The sequence below is a fragment of the Antechinus flavipes genome, chromosome 1 (assembly GCF_016432865.1).
Source record: "Antechinus flavipes isolate AdamAnt ecotype Samford, QLD, Australia chromosome 1, AdamAnt_v2, whole genome shotgun sequence".
Classification (NCBI taxonomy): Eukaryota; Metazoa; Chordata; class Mammalia; order Dasyuromorphia; family Dasyuridae; genus Antechinus; species Antechinus flavipes.
This window is the reverse complement of record NC_067398.1, coordinates 503,381,162-503,393,986: the sequence shown is the minus strand read 5'-3', so window position 1 is coordinate 503,393,986 and position 12,825 is coordinate 503,381,162. Positions and strand designations below refer to the sequence as shown.

Genomic DNA, 12,825 nt, shown 5'->3' with positions numbered 1-12,825 from the left:
AAATGAGAATACAGCTAGGTTCTGATTAGTGCAAATGATAGATACCCCAAATGGGTATATATATTCAAATTTGCACTATTCAAAATTATCATTATATAAAATATGGTCATTGCTCTTGGCCCAGTGGAAATAATGCAATCACTTCAGGAGACTGATTATTCATACTAATTGAGACCTAATTCTACTACTTACTGCTATTGCTGCTACTAGTGAGCATTATATAGTACTTTAAAGTTTGCAAGGTGTTTTATTCATGCTGTCTGATTTTATTCTCAGAGCTCTAGGAAGTAGGTGCTGTTATTATTGTCTTGGTACGGTGGAGTTGGCTTCTCACAATAACAAAAGGCATTCTTGGATACAGTATAGAGTACTTTAAATACAATAAATTAAAAACAATAAAGCAATGCATACTGATAAATTATATATGTGCTTATAACTGTATATATGTGTATGTACATGGGTACATATATACATAGACATACATATATGCAACATGTATTTGTTATATATACACATATATGCACACATTTGAGTATGTGTTGCTCAGCTATAGTCCTACTGTCTCTTTCAGATCCTGAGAATCTCCAGAAAATAAGGTATTCAGAGAAGGACTTCCAGGAAATGTTCAATTTATTTGCTTAGCCCGTGTGGTTATTCCTCTTTTTAGCTGGAAAAGCATGGTTGGCAAAAATAATAAAGTTCAAAAAGTGATACTTAACCCATACATCCAGCAGGGCCAGGTATCAGGTAAAGAAATCAGCGTCTAAAACCTGTCTCAGAATGCAGCAAGGACTGGATCTGGTATGAATTGAAAGGCAGTGCTTTTTCTATTTTTCCACTCCCTCCCCAACTTGTTACTGACAGGGACTCCTAAAAGATTGCTACTGGGGTTAGCTTATCCAGGTAAGCAGAATGACTGGCAGACTCCTGACTCTCTGATGTTCAGATCTCTTCTTCTATAACCCCTCTATTACAGTTGCAGATCATTACTTCATCTCTTGCTTCTTCTTTCTGTAGCCAAATCTGTGACACTCTATGCAAGTGGCAGAAGGTGAATAAGAGTGAGAGAGGTGCTATATAATAGAATTCTCTAAAAATGATACTAGTGCCATGGAAAGTAATGAGTCTCTCATCTCTGAGGATCTTTAAGCAGAAGATTCATGATTTCTTGTTAGACATAGAGGAGATTCCGATTCAGTTGTAAGTTCAATCAGATGACGACTTGGGTTCTTCCATCCAGTAATATTCTGTAAAGGATTTGTTATATCCATTTCTGGGATATGCTATAAAGACTGAGCGTATGGAGTTAAAGGTGCAATAGGTATTGGAAGTGGAGCCACAGACCTGGGCTCAATTCCTAGATCTGAGCTTTTCAAGTTGTAGGACTCGAAGCAAGCAATTCTGAACCTCAATTTTATTAATCTGTTATGTGGATTTAATAATATTCTTGGATTTAATAATATTCTTTAACTCACATTATTTTTGGTAGGCAAATAACTTTGTGATCCTTCTGGTTCTATGGCATTGTGAGCCCTTTCATTATCCAAAATAGGTTGTTTCTATTATATTGGATATTCCTGCTGCTGTCCACCTGACTCTCTTTCCATCAGCTTAAGTCTGCTTAGAATATAGTTGAGAGAGCGGAGAAGACTCACTCAGGAAAGTCTGAAAATATGTTTTATTTTGAAAAAAAGGAGCTTTGAATAGTTTACAATGGCCCCTCAGAGCCTTTTCAAAACAGAGGATTACTTTCTGCCAAATTCTCCTTGTTCCTATAATTGTACATTTTCTTCTTGAAGTACGTGCAAGGGGGATCTGAGGAACATTTCCCAAACTCCATTTCCCATCAAATGAAAGCATTTCCCTTGTGTGCTAGAAAATTGATAGGCAACATCAAGGGAGAATCTGACACTTTTTGCCTTTGAATCTTTTCTTTTTTCTTTAAAAGGTTGGCAAGAAAAACTTTTAGGAAAAAACAATTCAAGTGTGAAATATAGCCATAGAATTTTATTTTAAAAGACTGATTTTTCTCTTTAAAAGGCTGTTTTTCTTCCTTAAATGTCCACTACTTCTAGAGAGATAGTTATAACTGAATCTTATTAACTATATCAAAGTTAGCTCTGTTTTCCCCCCACCTTAATTCTTTTTACACACTGTTACTGACATGGAAGAAATTACAGGAGATTATTATTTGGTTAGTAAAAGTATAAAATTTATAGCCAGACCACTATGTGCTTAATTTTCTCCATATGGAAAAGGGAAATTCTATATATTGTCTTCTTGTACTTTCAGTTTATTCTCTGAGAGAAGACTGTTGCCTTATTAAATGATCTAATCAAAGGAGATAGATCAGAGGGTTCAAACTGAAAGAATCAATTTAAAATGGATTTGGGAAATAGTAAAATAAATAAAATACAGTAATATACACAGATATGTGTAATAAATATGCAGCATACAGGGATCCTTATGTATGGGGTAGTTGCCCCCATTTCTATTTGGGTGTTGACACTATTATGATAGCTAATTACATGCATGACTTTCCAATCAAGCTGTGTCCTTTTCCTTCTACATTCAAGTGAAATTTCTATGGATTGTTGAAAAGAATCTACCAACAGTTATACATTCAGCCCCATTATTATACAATTTATTATATGAATGAAGACAAGCTATAGGTTCAATTAGGTCTTTAGACAGAAGCACTATAATGTAAAAATTAGTTTTACCAATGTATTAATAAGTTTCACTGTAGCTTAATAATTTAGGTTAAATGTGATCACCTACTCTGTACAAAACACTGGTGTGGGCATCAAGGAGATAAAAATAGAACAAAAACCCCAACCTGATCCTTTCACTCAGGGGGATTTTATAGTCTTCTAGGACATTGGTGTCAAATAGAAATTTAAAAACTACAAATTAACATTTTTATCTTTTATTGTATTTTCATTTAATTTGTTAAATGTTTCCCAATTTTATTTTAAACTTGTTCAGATGCACTCAAGAGCTTTACAGGTAGGATGGGGTAGGATAGAAGTCTGATACATCTGTTTTAGAAAATATAACATGTCAAGCCAATACACATTTATTAAGTATTTATCATATGTCAGATGCTGTGCTAATCTCTGAGAACAGAAATACAAACAAAAAGAATTATAATCCTCTCTTTCAAAGACTATGTATTCTAATTGGAAAATATAAAACAGAATTTTTTGGGGAAATACTAATGGGTATGTTGGCAAAGTTAATATAATAAGAAAAATTTATTTAGAGAATTAACCATGTAATAAAAAATAGTATATAAAAAGGCATATATATAACCATAAGAAAACAGAGAAGGGAAAGCTCATTTTATATTAGAAGAGGAAGAGAACATTTGAGTTGGATCAGTAACCATAAGTGGGATTTCAACAGGTAAAGATGATGACTTAAGAAATTCCAAGAATAAGGTAAGACCAGACATAGAAAAGCACCACATGTTTGGGTGTGTTTAAGAGCTAGAGTTTAATATTCACTGAAGAGACTAGTATGAGATAAAACTGAAAAATGAAAGTAAGTCTTGAATATCAGGCTAAGATACTTGTACTTCACTGAATAGACTGATATTCTGAAATAATGTAATAATGGAAAATGATAAATTTGAAAATGCAAAATTGATCAGAGTAGTGACTGACTAAAGCACAGAAAGGCTTCATCTATTAATGATACAAAGAACAGATTGGAAATGAGATGGATTAGAAGAGTTAGAATTGGAAGGTAAAGGGTATAAAAGATATTTTGGAAATATAATCATCGAGGCTTGACAAGTTAATTAGAAATGTTTGCGGGGCAGAAGATTAAAATATAATATCAAGATTTAGAACACAAGTAGTGTCATTAACTCAAATGGGAAAATCCAAAAGATTCTTGGAGAAAAGATGGATTATTTGAATAGCTTCTATGGAGCTGTCCTTTAGACATTTGGAGATACAGATTTGAAAGTAAAAAAGCTGACCAGAAAAGAACTAATTCTGAGTGCCTATATATGCTCCAACCTCTCCAAGGCACTTCCATTGTGTGCTATCATGACTTTCCTGGAAATAGGGTCTCCATCTTCTCTACATGGGAGCTGCTATATCTACACTTGAAGCAGTATCCAATATACCTCACTGAATACCAGCAGGTGATGAACCACCATAGCACCTAGAAAAATCCTGTCATTTTTATCATATTTGGGAAAAAAGAAACTAGTTTGAGTATTCTTTTTGAGGAGGTGATAATTTTCCTATGACAAAATCTATGTTCTAATTTCTTGTAGTTAGAAGAAGGAAAGGAAAAAGTAGACGCAACTTTTTGCCAAATGGTCCATACCCACAAATCACTTGAGCTTTTATTTTAGGCTTTGTTTGGCAGTTTCTGAATTTTGAAAGATGGGTGATTTCATTTCTATCAGGATTTACTCCATCAACATAGATTGTGTTGTCTTTACTAAAGAGTTCATGTTATGACTTTGGGATGAGGAAAATACTTTCCCTGGTGTGAGAAACATGGGCAATTTGCTTTTCCAGGCTTATTTAGATTTGTCTTTGGATGAAAGAGTTCACCACTAGGCTTATAATCAAAGTTTTTCATCTTTCTGGGACCATCCAGATCTTGTGTTCTAAATATAGCTAAGGTCACTGTGTGCTGAGAAAAGGCACCCGAGGAAGATTCAATGCATATTTGTGTGGAGAACTTCATATTTCTGTGCTGATGAGAATTATTAACATTTAGATATCTAGTAAGCAAAGAATTCGGGAGATCATAGTTCTTATTGTAACCCCAATATTGCTGAATTTGGGAAAGATTAGGCTTTCCTTGTCTTTTCTATACTAGGGAAAAGACTAGCTTTTCCCTAGGCTTGTTTTTTCAAATAGGGCAAAAATAGTAACCACATTTACCCCATTTGACCTTGTACATTGCAATGAAAGTGTGAGAAAAGATGTGAAAATGCTTTTAGTTCATGAGAAGAAAATCATTAATTATCAATATGAATGGAGATCAACAGTGAATCTCAGAGATGGAGAAAGTTTCTTAGAGATTAGTGGTCAGGCCAAAGGTGAATCCATGTTTGCATCAAACCAATATCAATTCTATATTAACTTTTGAAAATTGGGACCACTTTACAGCTAACATAACTTTATAAGTAACAAGTTGGTTAATCTTGGTTGCTTGGATATCTTAAGACATTTTATTTGAGCAGAAGATACAGTGGTAATTTAAAGTTATTAGATTTTGTTCTCATCCTGGCTTTTATAGAACTCATTATTCTTAGGTGTTTGTTTCTGTCCTTAGTACTACCCTAAAATGATAGTGAAAAAAATGTCTGTGGATAAGGTTGGCCTTTTACAAAGTTTCAGCTGAAAATCACTTTAAACTGATATGATTCGAAGACCCTTTTACTTCAAAGATATCTTTCTCAAGATGCTACAATAGTTAGGATGCTGGGGTTTGGAAGACAAGCCTCAGTCAATTATTGTGCATTTCTGGGTGAATCATGTAGCTCCTATCTTATCTATTTTTCAGCATCCTCAGATCATAAGCTTTGCTTACCTCAAGGAGTTATTTTAATGATCACATAAGAGAATGTATATAGAGGCTCCAGAAATATTAAAACACTCTAAAATGTCATTTTTTTTATTTTCAAAAATAATTTTTATTTAGGAAAATAGTTCTGGAATCAGGGGTATTTTGCAAAACATTTAGCAATATGTTAAATTTAATCTTCATTATTAACGAAAATATCAGTTCTTGTTACTAATATTGTTTCTTGATTTTATAAAGATCTTTCAGAAATTCAGCTAGTTCTTTGGGCTACATTGATCTTTTAAAATGAAGAAAACCATGAAAAGGAAACACATTGAGTTATTATTAGTCATTAAGTTAATTGTAACACAATTTTTATTTTATAGTGTGACAGTTGATGACTGTCCCCTTAGAGACATAAGGGCAAATAATGTCAGGGATAGGGGAGAGAAAAGAAGATGGAGGGAGGTACAGAGAAAGGGGAAGAAAGAAAAAGAGGGTCTGTCAGTTCTAGTGAGGAAGACACATAGGAAAAGAAAGAAAGGGAAGGATGGACAATAAGAGTGAGGAAAGGGAGAAACAGAAAGATAGACAACATCTCCCTTGGAGAGAATAAGAAAAATACCAGAGGTACTAAGAATAAATGTGACATACTTGATGCCTTTGTCTGGGGCTTATTTTTGCTTATGTGAATTTATGTTGGGCATTTCAAATAGAAAGGTAACTAAATCTATTTATCATTCTCAGCAAGATATGAAAGTGACCATGCAAGGGCTAATTATTCGGGTATAGGCTATTTCCATCATTTTCAGCATACACATTATTCTAGGTTATTTTTTCACTGACCAATTGAATTAAATTCAAACCGTTTCAGAGAATATGGTAAATCGCAATGATGTGACCTCTTACATACTTTATAGGTTGTCCTGCTTTCTGCCCTGTTGTCATTTATCCTTTAGATATTGAAATGGAATGTGCTGGAAACCATTGTTCTCTACGACAATTTTCTAGGAGTATGAAATAGGACCATGTGGTTATTTGCATGTCATATATAGTCTACCAGTTTTTAAAGGTAGTTTTATTGCTGCTCCCGAGAACTTTTTACTTTCCTTCCCCCTTTTTCACCCAAATTTCTTTTAGCCTTGCCACTTTCACTGAAACATTCATTTGAAATAAAATTGAGCATATTTTATTCACCTATATTTCCCTCTTAATAAAGAGCCATCCTGGTGTGTGTGCGTGTGTGTGTGTGTGTGTGTGTGTGTGTGTGTGTGTGTTCTATTTGTTTCTGTTCCTCTTCTATTCCCCAACTCATCCACACACGGCTGAGAAAATATTTGATAGGAGACCTCTTTGGGCTTCACATTCCCTCATCTGAAAAGTGAGAGGGGATGCATTCAATGATCTTTATGGACCTTTTTAGTTATGAAATCCTATGATACTTTAGTTCTAACAACTACATTGCATGATTATGTAACTATTTCCAAGTGCAAAGAACTGACCTTTAAAATCTAGCTCTAACCTCAAGTACAGCATAGATTTCTACCTTGTTATTCCCTCAAATTATTGTTCTTTAGCTGGCAGCTTTGTGCAACAGTAGTTTTTCCAGGAAAAAAGCATCTTTGTTTCAATCCTTGTCTCCTTCCCAAGTCTCTTAAATATTTTGCATTGAATTTTAGGCCTTTATTTAAGTTTTTTTATATTTGTCAATTTAGACAAGTTAAGTGAAATTTTTAAACAAGCTTAGCACATTCAGGTGTTCAGCTAACAGAGGCTTCCTAAAGCTAGGATGAATGCCTATTCTACTACATGTAGAGGCACAGAGGCCATGAAAAATGGATAAGGAAATGCTCTCCTTTCCTTTTTCTTCTAGCTTTTCTGACTTCCTGTAAGAATCAGCTCAAATTCTACCATTTACAGGCTTTCCCCCTCCTTGGACCCTTCTGTCTTCCTCTCTGAGATTACCTTCGATATAGTCTAGAGTTATTTGTCCTCAAACTTTTTAAATAGGGGGCCAGTTCACTGTCCCTCAAGCTGTTGGAGGGCCAGACTATAGTAAAAACAAAAATTTTATTTTGTGGGCTTTTAAATAAAGAAACTTCATAGCCTTGAGTAAGGGGAATAATCATCTTCAGCTATCGCATCTGGCCCGCGGGCCATAGTTTGAGGACCCCTGGATAATTTTATATGTATATATCCATTAATTTACATACTATCTCTTACATTAAAATGGAGTCTCTTGAGCAAAGAGACTGCTTTTGGTTTTCATTCTCAGTTCATAGAAAGTGATCTGTAAATGCTCCTTGCCTGGGTTTGATTTAATGGTACAAACTCTAACCATATGATGGGCAAACTGACGAGTCTGTCTTAAAGTGTCTCTCTGAAGTCAATAACTAGACTGGGAAGAAGTTTCTCAGGAATTAACTCACTGATAAGATCATACCTGAATGAAACTAAGAAAGGGAAACATAAAGGGGGTGTGTGTGTGTGTGTGTGTGTGTGTGTGTGTGTGTGTACTGTAGTGTGATTTATCTCTGAGGCTATTTTATTTTTATCTATTGGCTATATGAAGGACAGTGTCACATCAGAGACATTTAGTAAATTCTCTGAATGAGTGAATTACTATGTCATACTGGGTCATCAAAGAGAGCTTTTGGTAGACAAATACTTCACAAAAGCAAGAAATTTCTCACTTTCTAACAATTAGAGATAAATAATCAGCTGCTCACTAAGTTCCTCATTACTATTGTTGTTCAGTCATTTCAGTCACGAAATGTCAAAAAGTCAAGAGCTTTCTTGGTAAAGACACTGCAGTGGTTTACCATTTCCTTCTCCAGCTTATTTTATAAATGAGGAAATGGACGCAAATAGGAATTAAGTGATTTGATAAGTTTTCCAGATTGCTGGTCTCTGGAACTCTATTTATCGAGCCATCTAAAAGTGCTCAAACAGGATAACTGGACATTTGTGGAAATGCTGTAAATGAAATGAGTCCATGTTTCAAGCAAGTAGATCCACTAGATCAGTGGTATCAAAATCAAATGGAAATGGGGGCCTCTAAATTATACATAAGGATCTTTGTGGTTCATGTATTCATTTTAAAATTTTATATTTCTTTTTTATTATATTCATTTATTATTTATAATTATTATATCTTATAATTACATATAATAATTGTGTATAATATATAAATATACATAATTATATTCTTACTAATTATTTGTTTATAAAAATATATTATTTTTATTATAATACATTGACACATAAAAATCACAGAGGAACTACATTTTAATCAGGTACAAACTACACTTGGGGATGTAGTAAATGATGTATGTCACATGGACTAGATGTTCTCTTGGTCATCTATGAACAATCTGAAATTCTGTAATTCAATGAACACTTGCAAATTAATATTTTCATTTGATTCCAGTTAACCTGGTTTTCTTGTTTTGAGAATTGCCTATTAATGTTCTAAGACCATTTATCAACTGGAGTTCAGGACAAGCAGTTATAAGGTGGTCAGTAAAAATGATAACAAGTACACTGTCTCATGGTCTCTCAAGAACTTTAGAATTGATTATATGACATGGGAAATACTAGCACAGGACTGCCCAGCATGTATCTCCCTCGTTAGAGAAGATGCTATGCTCTATGAGCACAACAGAAATGAATTAGCTCAGAAGAAACACAAGATGTGCAAAATTTAGAGAAGCCATCCCAAATGTTCATAGGGACTATGTGTCTGACCTGTAGCAGAGCGTTCTGAGCTCATATTGGTCTGATCAGCCTAGTCAGATACATTGTAACTTGACTCTAACATAGTGATATAATTTTGGTCCTCTTCAAGAACAAAGGACAGCAACCAATCAGGTGGGGAATGGATTTTTTCACATAAATTTAAGTTAGTTCCTAATATTTTAGAAATGAAACCTTATCAAAGAAACTTGCTGCAATGTTCCTTTTTCCCCACCCCAAAATTATTTGTATTTTAATCTTAGCTTTATTGGATTTGTTTGTTCACAAACTTTTAAATTTAATTTTATTCAATCAATCATGATCCTCCCTGTTCCTTGATTGGTTATAATTTTTTCCTTCCTTTTCATAAACCTCTTAGAAATTTTTTCCATGTTTAATTTTATTATTATTTGACTCTTTATCAAGGTAACGTACCCCATTTGGAGCTTATATTTATATAGGTCTAAGGTATTGATCCAAATCTAATTTTTTCTATACTGCTGTTTAATTTTCCTAGTATTTTAAAATAATATTTCCTATATATTTAAAGTGATTAAATAACGAGTCCTTATCCTAGGAGCTGAGGTCTTTGTATATATTGAAAATTAGAGTGCCATTGTTTTGATATTATACAGATGGATGTATACCAAAGAAATAGAGTAATTAGTGACTTCCTGCTCTTACAATTTCTGAAAAAATGAGAAACTCTATAAAGAATGAATATATGAATAACCTTTGGCATAAATAACTTGTATTTGACTGCTTCATATTTACTTTCCATAAACTTATTTTCATATGTTTATTTTACTTGTGTTATGCCTTTCGAATATAAGTACCTTGAGAGTAGAGATTATTTCATTATTTTCCTTTCTATTCCCAGCACCTGGCACATAATAGATGCTTAATAAAATTTGTTGTTATTGTTATGTGGCAATATTTCGTTTGAAATTAGCTTCCTCTTTCTTTCTCTCTGTTATAACTTTCTAGGTGAGAGACCTGGATCTGAACCTGAAGAAGCAAAACTACAGACTGCCAGCAAGCAAATTGTCCAAAATGCCATCCTTCGAGCTGTACAACAAGTTTCCCAGGAGAGTCAACAAAAGGAAGAATGTACCACAACCAGCAGGGACAGACTTCAGCTAGGGGTGGGAAAGCTTACCAAGAAGCATGCAAAGAAATAGCTGAGCCACCCTGGTCTTCTTTTCAGTACTGCTCTGTTTGCAGCTTTCCTCTTAGAATCCAATGTGTCCCACTGTAACATTACCAACAAAGCCAGCCAAAGCGTAATTAGCACCTAGTGGTAGTGTGACACAGTAGCTGACCAGTATTGCTTTCAAGAGCATTAGGTGACCATATCTGTATTTTGGCAGTGCCTCTTAAACATATCAGAGAAAGAAAAGTGACATTGAAATTGCAAGTGTAGTTTGAAGCACAATTTCATCTTGGGGCTTAATACTCTAGCCCCTTCTCCCCACTTTTTTTCTTCCATTTCTGCCTTTCTGCATCTCTGTAGAAATGAGTTTGATTGACCAACTGTGAAGTCCCTGAATATCTTTCTCACTAATTTAGCATCTTTCAGAAATAGACCAAACAAACAACTTTGTGGGAAAGAGAGGGATTATCATTTCAGATTACTTTGAAATAGTGAAAGTTGTACTACAGCAAATTGAAAGCAAAATGCTAGGATAGCAGCCATTTGTAGCCATTGATTCCCATTGGTACCCATGGATAGGTAAACATATATATTTAAAATCACTATTTAAAAACAAATTGAGATTTCCTAAGAGCAAGTCTTTAAGTAATATTTTCCTCCTGAATCACAGGGTGGTGGTGAATTATATTTATCCTCTTCTATGCAGAAATCCTCTGGGGATACCAAAAATTCCTGTTTGCATCAGGTATTCTTGTTTATATCCCTTTAATATCATCATGAACATCAGGCAGAATCCCAGGACTCCCAAGATGAGATTCACCCACAGTAAAATTGGTTCTTTTTAGGACTGGCCCTTGGTCCACATTCTAGGGAGGAGCCCGAGAGTATGACAAATACTATTTGATCATATTGTTGAAATCCCAAGCTACACATCTTCATTAGTACCTCATTCTGGGAAAGATTATTCTACCCGCAAGCCAGCTATGACTTTTTTCTTTAATGTATCATTAAAAATTACACGAATTCTTTCCCTCCTCAAACTCATTTAATTTCCCCTCAATACTTTGAAGCTTGAACACATAATAGGAAAGGCAGCCTTTGTGACTGTATAAGCTAAAGTGTGTGTGTGTGTGTGTGTGTGTGTGTGTGTGTGTGTGTGTGTATGAAATAATTTCTTTTTCAAGCCTTGTGACTCACAGTCAACTTTGGATATGGCAAGCCTTTTCATAGTTCTTATGACTTTTCCATCTTTAAAATTTTAAGATGCCAACTATAAACTTTTCTGTCTCTAACATCCTATGAGAGAGCAAAAAGATGAGATCTGCAGGGGAGAGAAAAGGTTCTTGACCTTTGAGAAAATTTCTCTACTTCACCATCTAGCCTCTTAATAGTAATGTTTCTGTTGTTTAGATGAGATAGCAGAGTGGAGGATCAGCAGAAGAATATGGTAACATATTAAAATTTTGACTCTAGAATTCTAATATGTTATACTTTCTGTGACGGATGGGGTTGATATTAGCAGAAAAAGAAGAGTAATCTCTTCTCCACTCTGTTAGGTGCTTTCCCACTGTGCACAGATGGAATAAAGTCACAGGGGAAGGGATTAATTTAAATGCAGTTTGCAATTCAAAGATCCACAAAATTTTATAGCAGAATGCGTGATAAAGTTTAAAAATATCTAAAGGAAGTTCATATGTATGTTGTGAGAATATATTGAATAGTAGAAATAAAAGTATTTAGGGCAAATGCACATAAATAAATCATTGTTTGTATCCTACAAATAATTGGGTGTGATTTATTTCTCCAAGGGCATCTCCATGTTCACGGTTCATGTCTATCTTATGATTATTAGGAATGAGTCCATCAATCACTTCTCCAGTTTGATGTATACCCATGTTTGTTTCCAAGGCAATTGGGAACATCTCTGTGGCTTAACACAACAGTGCTTAAAATTTCTGTATCTGAATGCTATTTGTAATTAAATACTTTGTCCAGATTGACAACATTTTGTCTTTGTATTTTAAGAAATATCATCACTATGATGTGGAGGATCATTTTATATCCATTTTGTATTTGTAATTCAACATAAAGCATTGTGATTCTGTAAAGCAATCCCCAAGCAGTAAAAATCAGGGTAATCCAAATGTGTCAGAGCATGTGTCAAGAAGTTACTTTATGCTCTTCTAATAAGTTGTAATTAGGCACTTACAAATTAAAACACTCTGTCTTAGGCACTAGGTATGATTTTAAGAAGGCAATATCTTATAATAATGAATTGTGCAAATAACCTAGGAATGAGAAAGAATAATACTCAGGGCAAAGGAAGAAGGGAGAAGAAGAATCAGGAAAATTATGTTGCAAAAGAGGTATGCAATGAAGAGCTTTTATAGTGAATGTGT

The 12,825-nt window shown here is 34.2% G+C and overlaps 1 protein-coding gene across 1 annotated transcript in view; it reads left to right on the top strand.

Annotated features, from left to right (window-relative positions):
- The window catches only part of AKAIN1 (A-kinase anchor inhibitor 1), a 72,062-nt gene extending 60,494 nt beyond the window's left edge, over positions 1-11,568 (top strand). Inside the window, exon 2 of the mRNA XM_051970408.1 lies at positions 10,261-11,568. Coding sequence (XP_051826368.1) covers positions 10,261-10,454 — 194 coding nt within the window. The 3' untranslated portion in view covers positions 10,455-11,568. The remainder of the gene's footprint in view (positions 1-10,260) is intronic.
- Positions 11,569-12,825: the final 1,257 nt, after the last annotated feature.